General features: G+C 46.3%; 1 protein-coding gene across 1 annotated transcript in view; it reads right to left on the bottom strand.

The window, feature by feature from the left end:
- Positions 1–23,787, bottom strand: part of NPDC1 (neural proliferation, differentiation and control 1) — a 59,173-nt gene that overhangs the window by 10,473 nt on the left and 24,913 nt on the right. The window contains exons 2-6 of the mRNA XM_060251391.1: positions 9,900–10,035; positions 3,694–3,700; positions 3,435–3,528; positions 2,782–2,958; positions 1,971–2,037 (exon numbers count right to left, since the gene is read on the bottom strand). Of these exons, the coding sequence (XP_060107374.1) occupies positions 1,971–2,037; positions 2,782–2,958; positions 3,435–3,528; positions 3,694–3,700; positions 9,900–10,035 (481 nt within the window). The remainder of the gene's footprint in view (positions 1–1,970; positions 2,038–2,781; positions 2,959–3,434; positions 3,529–3,693; positions 3,701–9,899; positions 10,036–23,787) is intronic.

Below are 23,787 nucleotides of genomic sequence, written 5' to 3'. Positions count from 1 at the left end.
GGGCTCGAAACACTCTATAACCCCTCAAAAGAACAGCAGTCTAGCTTGCTTCCCCCGAGCCCTGCCGCCATAAGCCTCAAGGGGGCTCATTTTGCGGCATCTCCCGGCAGGAGGGTGGCACCCGCACGGGACACATATCAAATGAAAGAGGGGGCGCAGGGCTATCAGAAACAGCCGGCGGAGGGAGTCGGGAGCCCACCCCACTGGGGGATCCACACCCCGAAAGTGATGAAGGTGGCGCAGATAGAGCCAACAGAGCCAACAGGACAAAATAAATAGGCTGCATTATGCAGCACAGTTGAGAAAGTGCCTTATCCCATATACTGATGAAGTATATACAGGATTTGAGAACAAAATTGTTTCCGGCGGTGATATTTGGGGGATTTTTGGGGACGTCACAGGAAGTGCTGTGATGTCATTTCCTGTTTCCGGCAGGTGACGCGGGGGAAATGATGTCACAGGAAGTGATGCCACTTCCTGTTTCCGGTGGTGGCATGACATCACCGGAAGTGACGTCACCGGAAGTGACGTCACTTCCTGTTTCCGGCGGCACACCCCCCCCCCCCCAGTGTCCCTGGCTGGCCTTCAGACATTATGGTCACCCTACTCTTGGCATCCATTTTCTCATCTGTGAGCTGGGATTTTAGTGGCTTTCATCACAAGGCTATTGCCAGGGCCAGCGAGATAGCAAGAATGCCACCAATGCTCTACAAATGACTTTTAAAGAATACAGAGACCCAATTTTCACAGACCCAATTTAGTTGGCCTGGGTATTGTTTTTAAACCGCTTTCTTTTCTAAGTGCTGATGGGCAGGCAAGATTTAACATGTAATTGATGCAGAATAGCTATATCTATATCTCTGTATAAAATATGTCACATATTCATAATGTTAACGGTGTGGGTTGGATCCTGTGCATTGATTCCATGAACAGCAGTGTTTTCTTCCAGCACTAGGAACGTGCCCCTTCATGTGACAATTCCATGTGATCCAAGCCATAGCTGTTAATAAGTAATCATCCTTGGCCTTTACACACTGCTGTTAAGAGCTTCCCAAAGGGTTTTCCATGTATCCTCAGAGCTGCCTTGGAAAGACGGTTGGTGTTCTTCCCTACGTATTTTTAAGGCAACCTGAGCAAGTTTGCAGTGACAGAAGGATCTGGAGCAGGAGTGTCCTGGTTCAGGGTTTGTTCTCCTCACCTCGATGCTTCAGCAGCTCTAATAAAGCCATAAACAAACATCAGAAGGAGAACAAGTGGCTCATTTCACCACACATGCCCAAAACCAGATGTTTTCCAGTCATCAGAAACCCTTGCAGTGTCAGGATTTGGAGGGCCTCTTCAGGAAACACATATAAAGCTTATAGGCCCCAGTTTGGGCAAAGGTTCCCCTGCTTTTGTGGGCCCCTTTCTGCCACCAGTCAGCTGGCCAGCAGGGGAAACCCCACCCACAAATGTGTCCGAATGCAACATAATGATGTCGCCCAGAAGTGACATCATCATGTCGCCAGCGTCAGGGGATGATGCTCTAGTTTTTAGACAAAACTCTATGGTAAAATTGGGACCCAACCATAGAGTTTTGCCCAAAAACTAAAGCACATCCTCAACATCAGCAACATGATGATGTCACTTCTGGATGATGTCATGGCAGTGTGGACACAAAAAGATCCCAGAACAGACCTTGGAGCCTCCCACCAGTGGCCAGGTAGGGCCTGGCAGCCCTAAAAGCTTTTCAGGACAGCTCAAGCATGGAGCTGCAGAACAAAAGGGGCAGCCAGTAATGTTGCTTTCAGGGTGTGGTAATGCATGCACCTCAACACTGCTTCTGAGGAACTGGGTTCCAGACCCAATTCATGTCAGTGTTTAGTCCTGTAATGCGACCAGCCCTGCTGAGGATTCCTGTAAAAGGCTCTGTAGAATGTCAAAAACACAGCCACGGGAATTGGGATAAGAAATATTTCCTGGAAACTTACCTGCACCAGCAAACTGCTGCCACAACCAGAGCAGAGATCCCTGCAATGGTGCACACTATTATCATACCTAGAGAGGAAGCAAGAGACAGGGGGAAAGAAAGGACAAAAACATCAGCAGTGTATTCAGGGCTTCTTCTTTTTTGTAGAAACAGGAACTCATTTGCATATTAGGCCACACCTACTGCCATCACCATGGTTTCACACAGGGCTTTTTTGTAGAAAAGCCCAGCAGGAACTCATTTGCATATTGAACCACACCCCCTGGTGGCAAGCCAGCCGGAACTGCGTTCCTGCTCAGAAAAAGCCCCAATGATCCAGGTGCATCACACCTAGGACTGGCCTGATTTCTAAAGCTAACATATATTGGAATTATTTTTGTTTATCAGAAACATTTCTAGCCTAGAACTACAAGTCACAAAAAAAAGCAAGGCCACAGTATTAAATGGAAGCAGAATATGATAAAATAGCGAATAGCTCAATCTGCTTCATCTGCATGACTGAAATTATAGCATTCAGTTTTCCATGATGTGGAATCCATTGTTTTTAATCACAGATCCCCCCCCCCTCCAAAAAAGTACCACACATCAATGGCATTTAAAAGGAAACAGAACACAGGACACAGGTAAGCCGCTATGTAGAGCAGTGAACCACAGGAAGCCACAGAGAGAGGATGAAAAAGCCTTCATTGTAGTCTCCAGAAACACTTCCAGAGTCCCCATCATCCCAGGAAGACGCTGGCAACAGAACTGAAGTTTCCTCTTTCCCCCCAACAGCCTCCACAATGGATCACCCAGTTGCATCCATCCCTTACCAAGGATAAGGGCATCATTTGAAGTCATGTGCAAAGACTCCAACGGAGAGCTCTTCACAGTCTCTGTGGAAGAGGGAGGGTGAGACATTGCAGTCGGGTGTCCTGGCTGGCTCTTTTGCGAGGACTTGGCCCCCAACGCATCAGCTTGGGAATGCTCCCCTGCAGAGGCCACGGTTTCTGTAGAAGACAAATTACATCACAAAGAAGAGAAAGAAGGGAGAGAAGCATTAAGAGGCAGAAAATTTCCCCCCACACTTTTATGTATGAAGTTACAACCTGAATGATGAAAGGAGGCCAATACTAATCAGAAGTGGTCCATTATACTGACAGACCAGATGAGAAACCTTGCTGAAGCTAACCAGGTCTGGGTCCAACCAGTGGCAGGATGCAAGATTTCCTGAAAGCCTGGAAATGAATTCCATGACAGAAGAAACCTTTATGCAGAAGGCCTCAGGTTCAATGCCCAGCATCTCCAGGTAAAAGGAGCAGGCAGTAGGTGATGGGAAAGACCTCAGCTTGAGACTGCGGAGAGCCACTGCCAGTCTGAGTAGACAACATTGACCTTAATGGGCCGATGGTCTGATTCAGTAGAAGGCAGCTTCATGTGTTCAAGAAAGGAGGACTACCCAGCCCCAGGGTAGTGTTTGGCTTACCATCTTGACTGAGACGCAAATGGGCAGCATTTTGTCTGGATAGTGCATCAGCTATTAAATTAATTTCTTTCTCTGAGTTGGAAAACGAAAGTCGCTCTGAAAAGGAGAGGAAAATTCAAGCAAGGATTACCAACTTATATTTATACATCCTAAACTTAAACCTACAGTGCACATTCAGGAACTGATTCTTTGCAACAGGTTCAGGAACAGAGAAAAGAGCTTCGCACATGGCAAAGCTCCTGGTGGCTGGCTGGCTGACTGCTCTCCTAATCCAGTGATTGTTATGCATCTGCACCTGCTATTCAATGGACAAGGCAGGTAGGTGGGGAGGAGAAGGGGGGCATCAGAAAGGTCCAGGGGCTGCGCTTCTGTGGGCTCCTGCTGAATTCAAGGCCTGAACTAACCTCAGTTTTCAAACTGGCATGGGTCAGCCTGATGCTGGGTGCCATTCTCACTCTCCTTTTAGCTGCCTAGAGGCACTCTGCCTTTTCAAGCCCAGTCATGCTGTGCCCTTAAAGAGTGGCTAGGCTCAGAAAGGGATGGTTTCTGCGCTGCAGGGGGCTCCCCCAGGATAGTTACTATGACACACTCTGCATTTGCACGCATGCAATGGAGGAAATGGGGCAGGAGCAAGAGGTGAGAGTAGCAGCTAGTGAAGAATGTGCATGCAGACCCATTCTCACCCCCACCCCTTGCTTCTGCCTCCATACCAACAGTGTGTTTCTACACTGTATAGATGCAATTGTGGTCAAGTGCTTTTTTCTTTTTCAAAAATTTATTTATTATTTATTTATTACTTTATATTTATATCCCGCCCTCTCCGCAAGCGGACTCAGGGCGGCTTACAATATCATAAAAACAATCAATTTCATAAAACATATAAAACCATAATACATTTATCAAGTTAAAAACTATTACAATATCTCAGTCTAGTCTGGCGGTATTAGGTTCTGACTATGACCACCAGCTTCTGTAGGATGTCCGGAACATACAATGAGAAAGTCCTTGAGCTTTTGTTCAGCTCTTGTGTAAGTCTCTGTTTAAATGCACAACTCCACCTTTCGGAAAGGTTGGCTGCTACAGAAATCTCATTATTCCCCCATGTCTAATTTAGTTAGAAACACGGAATGGCTGTTATGAGCTTTTCCGGAGGAACTGAGCTACCTAGGATGCAAGTGATCAATAGCTAAGCTCATCTTGGCACCATGGGGCAGGGAGACACACAATGCAGTAGCCAAGTGGGGCTGTCAACAGCAGCTGCTTCAAAGTGACAGAACTTTCTGTCAGAACCCAGTTGTGCAGAAACCCAGGGAGGGAGTTTCAGTGTCAGCTCTGCTGCTCTGAAGGTGATATGTCTCCTCCTGACCCTAAATTCTTATCACATTCATTCAGATTATTATTCACGGGAGGTGAATAAATTGGCATTATCCTGTCTATGGTTTGAGGGGGATAAGAGGTTTCAAGGAAGGCTTAATATGTATCCAGATTCCACCTTGACAGCCCTTTTCAATGCCAGGGATAAGAACATAAAAGAAGCCATGTCGAATCAGGCCAATGGCCCATCCAGTCCAACACTCTTGTGTCACACAGTGGCCAAAAAACCTGGGATAAGTTCCCAGAACACATAATAGTGGTGTTGATAGCTATCTATGGTATCTGTATGTTCTCAGCCAGTACAAGATCCAGTCTGAAGGTATGGGTGTAGCTGTTTGCAGGGGGGGTTGTAGAAAATGCCCAGCAGGAACTTATTTGCATATTAGACCACACCCCCTGACACCAAGCCAGCCGGAACTGCATTCCTGTGTGTTCCTGCTAAAAAAAAGCCTTGGCTGTTTGACTAGTCAAAATAGATTTGGTCTGCTGTCAAATAATAATTATTGCTTTCAAAATATTTGGCTATTAATACAAAAAAAATGATACTTCAACAGTGATTATTTATGCTATTGAACTATTTTTGTGAAACAAGAAAATTAAGCTTCAGAAAAAGCCATAATCAATTATTAGATTCAGGTGGGTAGCTGTGTTGGTCTGAAGCAAACTTTACATTTAATTCTTATAAACTTTAATCATTTAGGTAAAGTTCCTATGTGAAAACAATTCACTGAGCAGTTGGCATTCATCCCAGAACATCTAGGTCAGCCTAGAATTTCACTATTTAAAAAATGAAATTAACACTGAAATGCAGGGGTGGCCAAACTTGCTTAATGTAAGAGCCATACAGAACAAACGTCAGATGTTTGAGAGCTGCAAGACATGAATGTTGGATGTTTGAGAGCAAGTAGGCAGGAAGGAAGGCTCATGGATGGAGGAGGAAAAGAGAGGTGGAAAGAAAGCAACTTTAAATGCATTCTCCAAGCTGCTGGCTGACTTGGCTTGGTGAAGTGATTTAAAGAGACAAATAAATGCTTTTCCCAAGCTGGCCGATGGGGTGGTGAGGGCTCTGAGAGCTACATAGCGTATGTGAAAGAGCCACGTGTGGCTCCTGAGCCACAGTTTTGCCACCCCTGATGAAATGAAAGAACAGTAGGATGGTTGTGAGGATAAAGCAGAGAAGAGAAGTACGATATCAGCCTCTCTGGGGCCTCCTCACTGGGGAAGAAGGTGGGGTACAAATGAATGAATTATTTAGATAAATAATCCTATGCTCAGTTGTTGTTGGTGGAACAAGGACACCTGGCTTGAAATTCTCCCCCCCCCCCCCGCCACCACCTGCTATGCCTTTCACTAGGTGACTCTGGGCCAGTTGTATGTACTCAGCCTAGTCCACCTCATTGGGTTGTCACAAGGCTACAGAGGGGCAGCCTCCACAATGACCACGCCAAGCTCCTCTGAGGAAGGACAGGCTATGAGAAAAATCATGAGAAAAAGAAATATCTGGATGATGATTTGAAAGCTGATTCATCGTCTGGAGTACTCGCTGGGTGATCTTGGACCAATCACACACTCTTGGTCTAACTGACCTCACAGGGTTGTTGTGTACATAAAGTGAAGGAGAAAAAAAATGATGTAAGACACTTTGGGTCCATAGTGGGAAGAAAAGCAGGGTACAAACAATTTAAATAAATTAAATAAGTTGGGAGAAGAAGTTAAATCTTAAATGTCCTCCTGAATTTTTAAATGTCAAAAATCCTGAATGCCCTAGATCCTGTTGTTAAATCCTGTTGCTCCCTGTATTTCCTTACTAATAAATGGATGTTGTTTGGAATGCACTCGTCTCTGCTTTGTGAGCCTAGAAGCATGTACTTGAGTACCCTATTCCTGACTTGCAAGCAAAGGAGAACATTGTAAGTAGACTGCTATAGCAATACACCTATTATTGTTTTTTAAAACCCAAACATCCCACTGGAGGTGGGAGTAGGGATGGGGAGGAAACAGCAGTAGATGTGGGAGTCCAAAACCCCATATCTTCCCATACGTATGGTGACCAGACCCACTTGAGCATAGTCTTTCAGGAAAGACCATACTAAGAGGTTTTTTGGAGGAAAAACATCAGTGAAGCAGGGGAAAACCTAGAAGGTGGATTATACAATGACATGCCCAAGTAGAAACTCACTGCATCTGGGAAGCAACACAGAGCATAGCCTCCCATTTGCCAGACTGCTGCTGGCCAGGTTTCATAAGCAGAGCACACCATCCAATTTTCTTTAGGGCGCACAAATGTCCCTAAGCATAATTCTTCAAAAACCATGGTAAATATTTCATGATCTCATCAGCATTTTATGATGTGGAACATAGAAACCGTCTTCAATAATTCAACATACACAGAGATGCAAAACATTGTCCAGACTTCCATTCTCTCGCAATGCTGCTCTTGGCTTTGCAAAGGAACAAGACCTTGCCTGTCAAAGAGCTTTGGGAAGTAAACTGACAACCAATTAATATGGAAGTTAATGCATTTTAGCCCTTTGTAGCCTTCCTCTTCACTAGAACGGGCAGGGACAACAAAAACTACAGCATAGCAACTACCACCATCATAGTAAATAGAACCTCAAGCAATAAATCTGAGCCAGGCCTTCATTTCAAAAGATCTTTTCAAGGCCATTAATGATGAAAGTAATGATTTAAAAAAAGGCATCTCTGAGTATGTGCAAAGGGATGCTTCTCCTACTCAGCTGGACCTTGGAGGGAAAATCCCAGACAGATTTCAGGGGTAGGAGCTTTTTCCATGGATATTTTCACATTCTCCTGGAGCGTTTAAACCTCCTGAAGCATATAAACATTCTTCATTAAAAACCCAAATCTTCATGTTTGTTCCAAGGAGGTTGCGGTAGAATAGATGACTCCTCCAAGGCTCCTTGCTTCATACTCACAACAACTTTGTGAGGTAGGCTTTAGGCTTAAGGAGGAGAGGCTCACTGCCATCCAGGGAACATCACAGCCAAGGTGGGGATTAGAACCCAGATTCCAGTTCCAATTTAGACAGAGGGGCCATGGCTCAGTGGCAAAGCACCTGCATGACAGGCAGAAGGTTCAGTCCCCAGCAACTCCAATTTAAATGTATTTGGCAAGAGGTGATATGAAAGACCTCTTCCTGGGACCCTGGAGAGCTCCTGCTAGTCCAAGGAGACCATGCTGACCTGGATGGACTGAGGATCGGAGTCAGTATAAGGCAGTTTCCTGCATTCATGTTTGTGTCCACCCAGCTCAGTAATTATCTATGCTGTTGGCAATGATTCTCTTGAGTTCCCAGCACCAGCAATCTTTTTAGCAGACGCTGAAGGATTTTCTGCATGCAAAACGAGTGCCCCAGCACCAACTGTAGATCCAGATGAATGTATCACAGTCTAAGCCCAACATACTTCAGGACACTGAAGAAAGGGAAGGCTGCAAACAACAGATAATCTTCCAGAACAGCTGAAAAGCCATTCAAATGCCAATCCCTTCACTGAGCGCTTATATAAGCAGCCCATCTGTCATTAAGGGTATCACTTCCTACAAAGAGACTATTAAAAATGCCAAAGCATGTACTTCCTGCCTCATTCCTCCTCATACCACATTACCCATTCACACATAAGGAATCAGTGCTTTCTTTCAAAACAGGCCAGTTACAGTGCCCAGATGTGCCCCACACAACAGGTATTTTCAAATGGCCAGTTGTGTTCTTTGCACTCTGTGGAGGGAATGTTAAGTTTTTAATTCAAAGCCACCCATGTGTCTCCGGAATGTTTTACTATACTAGGCTAGACTGAGTGAGCAGCTCCAGAGTGCACTGAAATGTCTGGGGGTGCAAGTGTTAGTTCTTTCAGCTGCCAACAGGTGGCAACCTTGTTTAACAAGAGGAGCCACAGAATTGTGAAAGATGGAAACCTGGCAGGGAAGCCCCTGGAGCTGATGCTTTTCACTAGAAGCACTGAAATTCAACGCAGCAAGAAGCAAGGGCAACTGAGGGTGAAATTACACACAATTCTGGCAATCCAGGAACTTCAGACCATGAAATTTGTCTCTGTGGGAACACCTCAGGCTGCTTTAGCCAGTTTGGTGTAGTGGTTAAGTGCATGGACTCTTATCTGGGAGAACCAGGTTTGATTCCCCACTTCTCCACATGCAACTGATGAAATGACTCTTGTGTCAGTCATAACTTTCTCAGAGCTGTTCTCTCAAGAGCAGTTTCTGTCAGAGCTCTCTCAGCCCCACCTACCTCACTGGGTGTCTGGTGTGGGGAAGGGAAGGGAAAGGACAATGGAGGGCGGGGTATAAATCCAATTTCTTCTTGTTCTTCAAGTTGTGGAAGGGGCAAAAGATCCATTTTGGGCTCATCCAATTTCTCTGCTGGGGCTAAATGTAGTCCTAAAAGGGGGTCATTTCAAATGAAAAAATAAAGTAAGGGAGAAGAGTTAACCCCTACAATGCTATGACCCTGGTCCACATCAGCCATAACCCCTGCAACAGCTTTTGTGGGCTAACAAACATGCTAGGAAATACAACTACAATTCATTTTTAGCCCCAAGAGATATTTAAAGAATTTGGGATTTCACCCACCCCACCCCAATTCTGCAATATTTTGATCAAATCCACCCTGCCTACTTATGACACAAATTTCAGTACCATTCTGATGCACTGTAACATGCATGATGCCTTTGTGCCATTTTCTGAATCCTTGCAATCGCTCTACCAGGCCATCTCATTTGATATTCCTGCAATATCTATCTTTTACTATGCTCTATCAGTTAACCACCTTTGGCATCAGATGTAGAAACTACCTGCAATTCTCCTGAGGCAGCACAACATTAAGCAAAATATTCATGACTAAAAAATCTATAATGCAGTGCAGCTTGAGCATGTGCGCATGCACACACACACACACACACTGTTCTGGAGGCTGTCAGTCTGCAAAATGAAAAAAAAGAAGCAGCAGCTAATACTGGGGAGCACACACAGAATGTGAATTTAGAATCTGGCACAAAACTTCCTGAAAAGGATGCTTCCTTTGGAATACCAAAAAAAGTAAACAGTGAAGTGTTTCACCCCTCACCCTTTCTTGAGACACATCTACCATCTTCATCTTCCACAAGTGGAGTGAGACAAGGTCCACAGGTGTGGGATCCGCGAGAGCAGGGGAGCCGCCTCTTCAGCACACAATCCAAGCTCCGAGGACATGAGTCTGTTAGGAACGAGAGGAGGAGAAGAGTGAGTTGTGTGTAAATATCCAAATTCCAATGCCTTCTGCCTTGACAGTAGAGACAGAATTGGCTTCCAAGTCAGCAGATCAAATTAAATCTTCACTATTGGTATTTCAAATACCAATTAGGTAATTATAATTTGGATGTGGAATGGTATAGTGCTATAGCCTGATCTCATCAGATCTCAGAAGCTAAGCAGGGTTGGTAGTGGGATAGAAGGAAGACTGCAGAGGAAGGCAATGGCAAACCACCTCTGTTTATCGCTTGCCTTGAAAACTCTATGGGGGTCACCAGCCAGCTGTGACCTGATGGCACTTTACATGCCCACAATTATTATTTAAATATTTGAAATCTGTTTTTTTCTCTGCTATGGGGATCCAAAGCCGCTTACAACATTGTTCCCTCCTCCGTTTTATTCTCACAACCTGTGAGGCAGGTTTGAGCATTCAATGGCCACCTGGGGACTCATTGAAGGTTTGAGATCCTAATATGGCACTGTAACCACTACCCCATGCTGGGCCTCAAATCACAGTCCACTTAATTCATGACAGAATGCCCCAGTAATAGACATGAGATTAAAAAAATAATAAGGCCATAGCAGATGGAGCAAAATCAAGTAAAACTATATTTCAGAGGTGGCCAATGGTAGCTATCCAGATGTTTTGTGCCTACAACTCCCATCAGCCCCAGCCATTGGCCATGCTATATTTTATTATTCAGTTAAAATACCCCCCAATTCCCTACACAGTCTGCTGATAGGCTTCATCAGGGGAATCTGTTTGTCTTGCAGTAGTTCTTAAAAAAAAAAAGAGAGTATGTATGAGGTCAGTATAAGAGTATAAGGCCAGTTCCAATTCGGTTTCCAGTGCCAGTTTTTCCCACCCACAATGCTGAGCTCCCATGGTGACTCCTATCTGTAAAAGGTCTCCAGAAGGGAGCAGGTATCCAAAGCAAGCATCCTTCCACATATCTCATGGCTAAGAACGCTAATACTTGGGGTGAGCCAATCTTCACCACTTGTTGTTGAAGGTTTGTATTCTTTGCTTTTTTCTTTTGGTTCTGTAGACCAGTTGGAATGGTCTACACAAGCTGTACGACTTCTCAACACAACTGATATGCACAAGATACATCATGTATATGCACAATGCTGATTTACCAATGCAGAAAGTTGTAAAATGCATATATTTTAACCGGGGGGGGGGGGTCCATGCAAAGAAGCAAAATGGGGCAAAAATAATCACAGGATTGAGCCAAAACAACTGTGCAGCAAAACTGAAAGCAGGATCTGCAGGGAAGAGAAAACTCAGAATCCTCTCGATTGCGCACGAAATGTTTCTCCTGTACTCTGTACTCCTAGCTGTACCGAGAAGCAATTCATAGGAAGCAGAGGCTCACCCCCACCCTTGTTCTTTCCCGGAACTGGTTGTTTCTTGCCAGGTGGTGGCCCCCCTCCTCCTCCCCTTCCTCCTCACATTAGTTCTCATTAGATAAATTAGCTCAATTTGATGATGCCTGGTCTAGCAGCAGGCAAGATTCAATTCTGATGAGCTTTGCTCGTCATATTATTTCACATGCCACAGGGACAGGAGGAGGAAAAGGGGAGGGGTGGTCTCTAAAATGCTCTCCAAGCAAGACGTTAGGAAGCGGAAGGGGAGATTTTTAAAGAGCTTCGTGACTTCCAAGGCCCTGATAATTTGCTCATATAGAAAAATAAAAGGAAACAGTTTAAACAGAAGCAAGAAGCAATGAGGGGAGAGACTGCAGAGTCCCTTCCATGCAGGCAGGACAATGTTGCAGAAGAACTTGAGCTCTTGAAGGGCAGCTTTGGATAGAGAAAAACAAGCCACAGGGAAGCTGGGGACAGAGCAAGGGCAGAGTTAGTACAGGGACAGTGGTTTGGGTGGCTCACGCCACAAAGCCTACTTCCCCCACCACCATCACCTGCCTCTGTCATCTGGACCCCTTGGAAGTCTGTGTTTTTGTATTGCGTGTGTGTGCCTGCGTCTGAGAGACAGTGCACCTGGAAGCCATGGCAACCTCTGGGGACTGACCCCTACTGTGGTGGCCAGGAGGATATTCAGAGAATAAAGCCTGCCCCTACCTCCCAACTGCTGGTATTCCTTTGGAGGCCTCCCATCCAAGTACTTGCCACAGTCAGCCCTGCTTAGCTCCTCCGGTAAAATATTTTTAATTAGAATTTTTGTACAAATAAAAAGAAAAAAAAGACCTACACACAAAAAATAAACTACAGCTGTAAAAGAAGGCCTTGCTCAGCTTCTGAGATCTGCTGAGATTGGGTTTACCTGGGCTATCCAGGTCAAAGCAACCCCCTGGAAGTCTTTTCCGGGTGCAGAGTTCACGAGGACAGCTGCCCAACAATGCCAGGTCCCTGCACTAGTGCTCTATGAGTTCTCTCATAAGAACATAAGAACATAAGAGAAGCCATGTTGGATCAGGCCAACGGCCCATCAAGTCCAACACTCTGTGTCACATAGTGGCAAAAAAATTTATATACACACATACACTGTGGCTTATAGCCACTGATGGACCTGTGCTCCATATTTTTATCTAAACCCTTCTTGAAGGTGGCTATACTTGTGGCCGCCACCACCTCCTGTGGCAGTGAATTCCACATGTTAATCACCCTTTGGGTGAAGAAGTACTTCCTTTTACCCGTTTTAACCTGTCTGCTCAGCAATTTCATCGAATGCTCACGAGTTCTTGTATTGTGAGAAAGGGAGAAAAGTACTTCTTTCTCTACTTTCTCCATCCCATGCATTATCTTGTAAACCTCTATCATGTCACCCCGCAGTCGACGTTTCTCCAAGCTAAAGAGTCCCAAGTGTTTCAACCTTTCTTCATAGGGAAAGTGCTCCAGCCCTTTAATCATTCTAGTTGCCCTTCTCTGGACTTTCTCCAATGCTATAATATCCTTTTTGAGGTGCGGCGACCAGAACTGCACACAGTACTCCAAATGAGACTGCACCATTGATTTATACAAGGGCATTATGATACTGGCTGATTTGTTTTCAATTCCCTTCCTAATAATTCCCAGCATTCTCTCCCATCTGGGTGGCATTAAAGCTCATGAAAATGCTTGTGTCAAGTGACCCCAGACATCTCATGGATCTCCACAGGGCATACATGAAACGGTGTCACTTTGTGTGAACTGGAAAATGGGACTGGTCAGTTTTCTTGGCTCACACTCTAAAGCCTTCCAGTTTCAAAAGTGAATAATTTAAGCGTAATTTGAACAATACAATTTAGCTAAATTCTCTGGGGTAAATATAGGATGCTTTCGGAGCAGAGCACAACCAGCTCAGACTCTATGAGCACAGCTACGCAACAGATTTACATCATTGTTAAAAACAGTTGCTGTCATGTCTTCTTCCCCAGAGACTCCTGGGAACTGTAGTTTTGGTGGAAGTACTAAGTGTCAGTAGAACTGAAGAACCAGATATGTATATTTTCAAAGTTTCCCTGGGGAGGCAGCATTACTGTTAGACCAAGTCTAAAGTTGTGCAGTTTTCAAATATTAGAGAGCCAGTGTGGTGTAGTGGTTCGAATGTCAGAGTACATCTTTAAACTCTTGGGTTGGGTTGCCAAGTCCAATTCAAGAAATATCTGGGGCTTTGGTGTTGGGATGGAGTCAGGAGCAAGGTTGTGACAAGCATAATTGAACTCCGAAGGGGGTTCTGGCCATCACATTTAAAGGGACCGCAAACCTTTTAAATGCCTTCCCTCCATTGGAAACAATGAAGGATAGGGGCACCTTCTTTGGGGGCTCATAGAATTTAACCCCCTGGTCCAATCCTTTTGAATCTTGGAGGGAGTTTTGAGGAGAGGCACTGGATGCTACGCTGCAAATTTGGTGCCTCTAACTTCAAAAACAGCCCCCCCCCCCAACTGAGCCCCAGATACCTAAGGATCAATTCTCCATTATTCCCTATGGGAATTGGTCTCCATAGGGAATTATGAAATGCCCAGTAGACATTTCCCTCCCCACCCCTTGCTTTCTGATGATCCTAAAGTGGGGGGAGGGCCTCCAAACCAGGAGATCCCCTGCTTCTACCTGGGGATTGGCAACCCTACCCTTGGGCCCAGCAGTGGAGCTTGATGGGGCAGTCACTCCTCCTGGCCTAACCTTCCTCATAGGGCTGTGCCCACACAATGGAAGAGAGGTGATTGATGGAGAGCTCCGTGTGGGAGTGACACAAAGCCATCGGTGGAAGAAGCCCTTGTTCTGTTGACTGGCTGAATTCATATCTAGCCTCATTCTTCCCACAGCTCATGCTTGGCTTTCCGGTTCTAGCGGAGACTGCCGCAAAAAGGAGAGGCAATTGGCTTTGCAGAAGGAAAACTGGAATACAAATTATGCCACATATGCACCTAGGGTGGGAAGTTGGCCATTAGGGGAAAGACAGGAAACATTAGGAATGGCTGAGAGTTTCTGGCAGATACAGAAGTGACTCAGAAGGCAATGGTCCCGAGTTCTTCTCCGTTAAGACAGGAAGAAAAGGAAAACCTGTGCTGCATCCTCCTGATAGAGCAAGAGGCCCCATCTGGAACAGGGATGTAAAGTTTCCATAAATTTTAAAACCAGGGGGAGGAGGACAGAAGACATGGAGGGGTAAATGAAATACACGCAATATCAGATGAACAAAACCCTGGCCTTGCCTGAATTCCACCCCTGCTTAGATTCAAATTCTAAACTGTCCCAGAATAGCCATTTTATCATCCCAGTTAAGGTTCTAATAAGGTAATCAATAGCCATTTGCCGTTCTTTCTTTTGTAATTAGTACAATCATCACACTACCATTTATAGCGCAATTAAACGTGCCTCCTACATCAGCAGCTAACAATGCTGGAAATTACTTTGTGCAGGGGAGTGGGGTGGGGAAGAGATCTTTTATCCTTGTGAATACCAAACTTTCATAGCCTGGGTGGGTTTTAATGGGGTTTTTTTTAAAAAAGATGACACACATTAATGAAGAAAGACTATTCTATTAAGAAGGATTAAGCTGTGATAGTGAAATAGAACCTCCATTTTCAGAGACAGTCTACCTCTAACTAGACAGGGAGTTGTTTGTTTTTAAAGATTATGACCCCACAAGAAAGAGTCACAGGCAGCTTGCTTGATACTGAATCAGACCATTGGTCCATCAAAGTCCATGCTGTCTATTCAGCAGTAGCTCTCCAGGGTCTCAAGCAGAGGTCTTTTGCATCACCTACTTACTGGATGGTGTTAATTGGAAGATACCAGGGACTGGACCTGGAACCTTCTGCACACAAGCAGATGCTGTGCCACTGAGCCACGGTGGCTCCATTTGATTTGATTCCTGAACGGTGCCTGGACAACAGTGAGTGTTTTTATAGATAATGGCAACAAGCAGATGTTGCTAACAAACAACAAATAATGTCTATCACCTGCATGCTCTGCATGAAAGGCTTCTGGGGGCATCTGGCTGGGCAACAGGATGCTGGGCTCAGTGTATTTTGCATCTGAACAAGCAGAACAATGTTCTCCAGCAGAATCGGCTTGGACTTCCTCAGCCTTTATGAAGGTGTCCTATATCAAGTCTTGCCATTGGCCCTTGTAGCCCATTACAATCTACTGTGACTGGCAGTAGCTCTCCAAGATCTCAGGCAGAGGCCTATGTTCTTATAAGCTCCAAGTTCTTATAACTAGAGCTGCTGTCAGGGATTGAACCAGGGACCTTCTGCATGCAAAGCAGGGGGCTCTACCTTCTCCATCACCCCCTTATTTCCACTGAGTTTGTTTTCTAAGCAGTATCAGAAGGAATGGATGCACTTGGGCCCAGATGAGGACACTTCATCACGATAACCAGAAGTAGGGGACTCAATGGATCCTCCATGCTTAGTGGTAGTATAACTGAGAATCGCAGTTGCTGGAGGGAGCAGCAGGTGAAAGCTTTGGCTGTTGTGCCCTTTCTTGTGGACAGCCTGGGAACATCCAGCTAGCCACTATGGAAACAAGATGTTGCCCAAGCCCAAAGTCTTCTAGTCTTCGCTTCACCCTGGCTGCAAATGGCCGGGTAGAGCAACTGACTTTGGTTACTCATGTAGAGAGAACAGCAAAGAGTCCAAGAGACATTAAAAGATTTGAAAAGGGAGACCAGGCAGTTGGCAAAGGAAGAGGAATAGGGACAGTTTGCAGATAAAATCCCAACTGGCTTGAAAGCAGCAAGGAAATCATATAGCGGCTGCTGGTGAAAACCTGGCTGGGAGAGGCACAAACTGAGAACTTCTGCTTTGCCGCTGCAGGGAAGGCTGCAGGAAGCAGCGGGGAGCTTCCCATCCTGCCATTGTGTGCAGGGAAGTCCAGCAGCTCCAGAACAATAGCTGTTGGGCCTTGGCAGAAGCCCAGCTGCATACGCTGAGCCTGAAGCACAACATCCTCTCCAAGATAACTTCATATTTGCCAACAGGAGAAGCACAGCTTCAAAGCTGGGCCATATTAATGGCTTCATTCTAAAGTGGTGCACAATCTGAAACACGTTTCAGAAACCCCACCACCCCCGCAGTGCAGCAGAAGACAGGGTTGCTTGTCCAAGTGCTCTCAGTGCACCTCATTGCAAGCTGCAGAGTTCACTGGCAAGTTAAAGGAAGACTCGCTTAACTAAGGACAACACTCCAGTGGATCCCTCTGGGTTGCCACTGTTCATGTTTTAGAGTGGCTTGCCTGTAGCAGCCCTCGGTAGAACTAGGATTGCCCAGCTTGAACTGGTGGGTTTGCTTTTCAGTGCCCTCCACACAACCAGCCTAGGACCACCTCCTTCTAGACAACTTCCTTATACTCTATGGGAATCAGTCTCCACAAGGAATAATGGAGTGCTCAGCAGACATTTCCCCCCAGACACACACTTTCTAATGACCCTGAAGCAGGGGGAGGGTCTCCAAACCGGAGGATCTCCTGCCCCCACCTTGGGATTGGCAACCCTAGACTCCCTTGGAGTCCCTCCTCATGTCAATGAAGATGAGGGCAGAAAGAACTATTTCATTCTTATATACAACTAAGATAAATTGCATCCCCATTCTAAGAAGAGTTGCACCTTCCTAAGTCCACTGAAGCCAATGGGTTGAAGGGGGTAATGCTGTTTAGAACTGCGGTGTAAGGATTAGAGCCGTCCCTGAAGCAGAGCCTGTGCTCTGCCTGAGATGGTCAGGAAGCCCTTCTCTTGATTAGGGTTCGGGGAAAAGGCGCAAGAACTCAATCCTCTGTGGTGAGGCCAAAAGAAAGAGTGAAAGGATATAGCCTCGCTGCCAGCCCCAGCCACTGCATCTGTCTCTCTCCACATCAGCTCCTCAAGCCCACAAGGAAAGGGGACTCAGAAAATTCTCAGCCTGCCTTCCACTAAGCTAAGTTGGAGAAGCAGAGGCAAACAGAGTTGCCCAGGTCAGACGCACAAGTCACGGCACCTCCCTGGAATGGGCCACGTCAGCAATCGGAAAAACACACAAACACACCCCCTCCAGCTCAGCCACGGAGCTTATCCTGAGCGCTGCCTTCCCAGGGAGTCCATGGTCAAGGAGTCTGTGCAAAGCCTGTGAAAAGAGTCAAGAAGCTGGCAGGACAGACTGGGATGGGGTCAGCCTGTGAAGAAGAGTCACAGATAAACTCATTTCCCTGTTGGGCCAGACCCCAGCTGTGGACATCCTAGTATCAGCCAGCCATTTCGCTGCCTTCTAGCAGAGGAAAGGGCCATCGACTCACTATTTATTTATGTATTTATTTATTTTTCAATTTTATATTCCACTCTCCCCACAAGCAGGCTCGAGGCAGATTAAAGACAAACAGTTAAGCCATTCGGCTTCACGGAAATACACTGATTAATAAATAGTTAAGACATTAAAACAAAGAAACTGAAAAACAAATTGCACCAGTTGTGATGTGCACAGTCTCCAACACTGGTGCTGCTGCATTCTGGAGTTCGTTTGACCAGGGGTGCTTTGCCACTGCCTGCCTCTGCATAGTGACCCCAGACTTCCTTGGCAGTCTTCCAGTCAAGTACTTACCAGGGCTGACTCTGCTTAGCGCCTGAGATCTAATGAGATCAGGCTAGCCTAGGCCAGGCTTGATGCCTTTTAGGAACACAGAAATCACCTTAGCTGGATCCAGCCAAGCACTCAAACAAAACACGACTCCATCACCAACACTAGCCTTGGAAAGATCACAAGGAAATAACCAGGGTTGGCTTGTCCATTAGGCAAATTAGGCATTTGCCTAGGGCATCAGCAGGGCAAGGGTGCCAAATTTGGCCCTCCCCGTGCTCTAGACAACCCCCTAGTTTGGCTCCCCAGCCACCTCCTCCCTCCCTTCCCCACCATTTCAATGCCCAAGAGGGGTGGTGGAGCAGCCACTGGCTTCCAGGGCTATTTAAAGCCCTCCCCCACTGATCAGCTGATTGGTGGGTAAAATGGCTCTGGAGGCTCGGGCTCGACCGCTATCAGAGCGGGGTGAGACGGGGCAACAGCAGCAGGAAGGACGAGCCACCGAAAGAGCAGCCATGGCCACTGCTGCCAGCGCCGCCTCCTCTCCTCTTCCTTCCTGGATTGCGTGGGAAGAAAGGGAGGAGGAAGCGGTGGCAGCTGAGGCTGCAGCCGCTCTTTCAGTGGCTTGTCCTTCCCGCTGCTGCTGCCCCCTCTCACCCCATGCTGCTATAGATTGAGCCCAAGCCTCCAGAGCAATGTTATCCACCAATCAGCTGATCTGCAGGAGTGAGGCTTTAAATAGCCTGGGAAGCTGGAGAGCCGGGGTGTTCGTGTGGTCGGTGGGGTGCAGCACTGTGGTCGGTGGGGTGTGGAGCGGCACCGTGGAAGGGGGTAGCAGGCAATGAGGCTGCCTGGGGTGCCACACACCCTAGGGCCGGCCCTGGAAATAACCACAGTGAACTGCTTTCCTGCAACATCTGGTCACCCAAGGCTGACAGCCTCTGGACACGCAGACTGCTTTATGTTAGCCATTTCCTTTCCCACATTTCTATCCCACCTTTCAGGGCCCTCTTCCTCCATTTTAACAATTCTGAGAAAGAGGGGAGGGAAAGAAGACATAGTGTTTGGCCCATGGCCAGCGAGGAGCATCAGGGCCAAGTAGGGACTCTTCCTCAACCCCGAGCTCCTGCCCTGCCACACCCAATAACGAAGACCTCTGTGGATTTCCTTCACTCCCTCCCCACCTCAGGTCAAACTACCTCTTTGCTGTGGGAAACCATTACCCAACATCAGCCAGATTTTCAGAACAATTTGGCCCCAGAGTGATGTGATGGATACAATCATAGAATCAGAGTTGGAAGGGACCTCTAAGATCATCTAGTCCAACCCCCTGCACAATGCAGGAAACTCACAAACACTTCCCCCTAAATTCACAGGATCTTCATTGCTGTAGATGGCCATCTAGCCTCTGTTTAAAAACCTCCAAGGAAGGAGAGCCCACCACCTCCCGAGGAAGCCTGAGGAATCGCTCTAACGGTCAGGAAGTTCTTCCTAATGTTGAGCCGGAAACTCTTTTGATTTAATTTCAACCCACTGGTTCTGATCCTACCTTCCGGGGTCACAGAAAACAATTCCACACCATCCTCTATATGACAGCCCTTCAAGTACATGAAGATGGTGATCATATCACCTCTCAGCCGCCTTCTCTCCAGGCTAAACATCCCCAGCTCCTTCAACCTTTCCTCATAGGACTTGGTCTCCAGACCCCTCACCATCTTCATCGCCCTCCTCTGGACCCATTCCAGCTTGTCTGTATCCTTCTTAAAATGTGGATAGGCTGGCTGGATTGACTGGAGAGCCTTGATTCATATCTCCACACTGGGCCATGGTGTTATTTGTGCCAACCGTTCTCATTCTCCAACTCAGAATTAAATCAAAAAAAGTATTTTTAAAGCACCTATCTGTAGTAAACTCAACACTCTCACTGTGAATGGTGACTAGTCACTCTTCACACCACCAAAGGAGTGCGGAAGAGGCAACATTTGAAAGGTGCTGAGAAATTAACAGCCCATTTGTGGGATACAGCCAAACAGTTAACACCTCAGCGGAGACTGTTACATCAGCTGGCTGAAGGCCATTTTATTTCAGAACAGGATTTCTCTCTCCTCACTACAGGCAGAAAGAAACATTCATGATGGGAGGTTTCTAAGTGTTCTGTCACTCCAAACCATGCAAACTCTTAGCTGTTGCCTCGCACCCAGTCACCAGCCAGGTGCTGCAAGGGCTTGACTTCATTTACATGCCACTCTTTCCCCCCCTGGGGAGCCAAAGTGGTTTGCCATCATTCTCCTCTCCTCTATTTTATCCTTGCAACCAGAGCTTTTTTTTGAGCAGGAATATACAGGAAAAGAGTTCTGGCCAGCTTGGCATCAGGGGTGTGGCTTAATATGCAAATGAGCTCCTGCTGGGCTTTTCCTACCAACCCCCCCCCCCCAGTGTGAAACAATGGTGATGTCAGGGGCTGAGTACTTGCTGGGCTCTTTCTACAAAAAAGCCCTGCTCACAAAGACCCTGTGAGGTAGGAGGCTGAAAGGGTGTGACTGGCCCAAGGTCACCCAGCCAGCTTCTTTGGGAGAGTGGAGATTCAAACTTGGGTCTCCCAGATCCAAGCTGAAAACTCTAACCACTACATGACCCTGGTGGAGCAGGCCCAGGAGGCAATGCTGGTCATTTCCCATGCCAACAGCAGAATTAAAAAAAAATGAATAGGTTTTTAAAAGGTAAATGAAATTACCAGGAGCAAGTTCTTAAAATGCAGAATGGTGTCTTGTGGCAACAGGATGAGTCTGGCAACAGATTTCCTACAGCAACCAGCCAGCTGTTTCTAAGAAGCCCAAAAGCAGGCTACATCGGCAACATTCTTCCTCAATAGCCTGTGCCCAGCATCAGATATGCAGCAGAGGAAGACTGCCCCTGATTATGGGGGCTGGAAGGCATTTTTTGTTACTGATCTCTGCTACCCCAAGCTGGGCTCCAAAACCAGATGCAACACATTTCAAGACTTATAGACATAGCATTAAAAACATGCTTATTATCATAGGGAAGTGCTCTGTCAAGAATCTGTAAACTTTAGAAAGCTGAATCCTATGTACCTGCCTTTCCACTCAATAATAAATCATGCAGCTTTGCAGTTCATCAAATTATGGCCTGGAAACTTTTCCTTTGCATTGTGCATCCTGTTCCATTCTAAGCAGGGCACACATGCATCTTGCCTCTCAAGAGCATTCCTGTACATGGATGTGCATGAACTTTATGGATGAGTGGGCAGCCATTTTACTACACTGCCAGCTGGAAAGGTTCACTTTGGCCTGTTTTGTAGGCAGATGATGAAACAACAGTTGTGGGACAGCCATCGTTCACAAGGAGTCTCCTGTGCAGACAAGATACTCGAGGAAGTGAATTATTACTATGGTGCAATGATCATGCACTAACAAGGTATGGATACAGCCTATGACTCAAAGATTCATTATGCCATACAGGTGCCCAAAGGGGATCAGCTTCTCAGAATAGAGTAATATTCCTGTTTTTCCAAATTGTATGAAGTTCACATCAAAATTTAATGCACGCAGGCACTCAATAAAAATCAATACAGCAATAACAATAATAATTGTAAGGCAGTGTATGTAGTGATGAGTAGACTTGCCAATCCCCAGGTCCCCGTGGAGGTTCTCCCGCTTTCCCAGTCTCCTTCCTGCTCCCAGTCAGCTGGCTGGCAGGGGGAAGCCCCGCCCCAAAGCCACCATGTGCATTTCCACCTCCGGAGGCTTGAAAAGGCTTCCTCTTGGAATGGTGGGTCTGTGTCTTTAAGGCTGAATAGGGGCAGGGGAAGCAGGGAGAGAACAACATGGCTGCTCCCAGTGGCTGTGAAAACGGCCCAGACCCTCCCAAACCCTCCGTTTTCAGAGATTGTTTGCATATTTATTTATTTATTACGTTCAACTTATATCCCGCCCTCTCCGCAAGCGGACTCAGGGCGGCTCACAACATCATATCCACACGATTAAACCAATAAAACATATAAAACCATAATTTACATTTTTCAGTTTTTAAAAACATATTACAATTTTTAAAACCATTATATAGTGCTGAATCCATACATTATAGGCGGGATTAAATTTCCAAACAGTGATCACCGGCATTCTGTGTGATGTCCGGTGGCAGCCGTCTTTTCGTCATAGGGAAGGTAAACTTGAACCTTTGGTTGCTCTGTGTTACTTTGAAGAAGTTGGAAGTTCAGCAACTCCTAAGTAGAGAGGCCAGTCCCCTGCTTCAGAGTCATCAGAAATGGGGGGGGCGAGGGTAGGAGGGAAGTGTCTGCTGGGCACTTCATTATTCCCTATGGAGATCGATTCTCATAGGGTAGAATGGTGAATTGATCTGGGAGGTATCTGGGGCTCTGGGCGGGCTGTATTTGAGGTAGATATACCAAATTTTCAGCATAGCATCTGATGACCCTCCTCAAAATGCTCTCCAAGTTTCAAAATGATTGGACCAGGGAGTCCAATTCTATGAGCCCTGAAAGAAGGTGCCCCTATCCTTCATTATTTCTAATGTAGGGAAGGCATTTAAATGGTGTGCAGTTCCTTTAAATGTGATGGCCAGAACTCCCTTTGGAGTTCAATTGTGTTTGTCACAACCACCCCCAATGTCTCCTGGCTCCACCCCCAAAGTCCCCAGATATTTCTTGAATTGGACTTGGCAACCCTAGTGATGAGCTAGACCTGTTTTTAAGGCAAGAAACATTTCAAAGGCAGTTTGCCATTGCCGGCCTCTGCCTTGCACCTCTGGTATTCCTTGGCGGTCACCCTTCCAAATACTAGCCAAAGCCAATGCTTCTTCATTTCTGAGATCTGATGGGATTGGGCTAGCCTGTACTACCCAGGTCAGGGCTAAAATCAATACAGTCAAACTAAAACTAACAGCAAAAGAAATGGTGGAAAGAACTGCGGAAATTCACAGGGTAGGATATAACTAAAGGCTAAGGGCAGAACAGAACCAGACCCACCAACCAAAACAGGATGGTCTATTTTGGAATGGAGCAATGAAGGTGCCACCTGGACCTTTGAGAAGAGTGTTCCACAGCCATGTACTACCATGCAACAAATACAGTAAACAAAAATCAGGCCTTTTTTTTTTTTAGCAGGAACACACAGGAATGCAGTTCTGGCTGGCTTTGCATCAGGGGGAGTGGTCTAATATGCAAATCAGTTCCTGATGGACTTTTTCTACAAAAAAACCCCTGTGTAAAACAATGGTGATGTCAGGGGGTGTAACCTAACATGCAAATGAGTTCCTGATGGGCTTTTTCTACAAAAAAGCCCTGTAAAAAAATTATTGAGCTAGAGGTCCAGTGATAGACAGATCTCAAGGGACCCTGAAATGGTGATCCCAGAATGCTGCCCCCATCCAAAACAGACAACAAACCCTACTGAGTTCTTGCAGCTGGAATCCTCTACAAGAGACAACGGAGGACAAAATCAAGAGGGACACAAATTTCCTTGTCAGTACCGCTTGTGACTCTGCAGGTGCAGTCATCTTCCTGAAAATTAACAACCTGTCCAGGTGAGAATGGATGCATCCTCTTCCCTCCATTCCACCTTGTGAACAACTTCTTCCAGCCTCTGCTGGAGGGGTGCTCATTACTGAGGCCTACTGCAGAAGAGACATCAAGCTGTTGCTTTCCTCTTAGCCTTTTACACACCAAGTTCGTGTTTCCTGCC

This window comes from Heteronotia binoei, chromosome 12 (assembly GCF_032191835.1).
Source record: "Heteronotia binoei isolate CCM8104 ecotype False Entrance Well chromosome 12, APGP_CSIRO_Hbin_v1, whole genome shotgun sequence".
Classification (NCBI taxonomy): domain Eukaryota; kingdom Metazoa; phylum Chordata; class Lepidosauria; order Squamata; family Gekkonidae; genus Heteronotia; species Heteronotia binoei.
The sequence above is the reverse complement of the archived record's forward strand: the minus strand, read 5'-3'. Positions and strand labels throughout refer to the sequence as shown.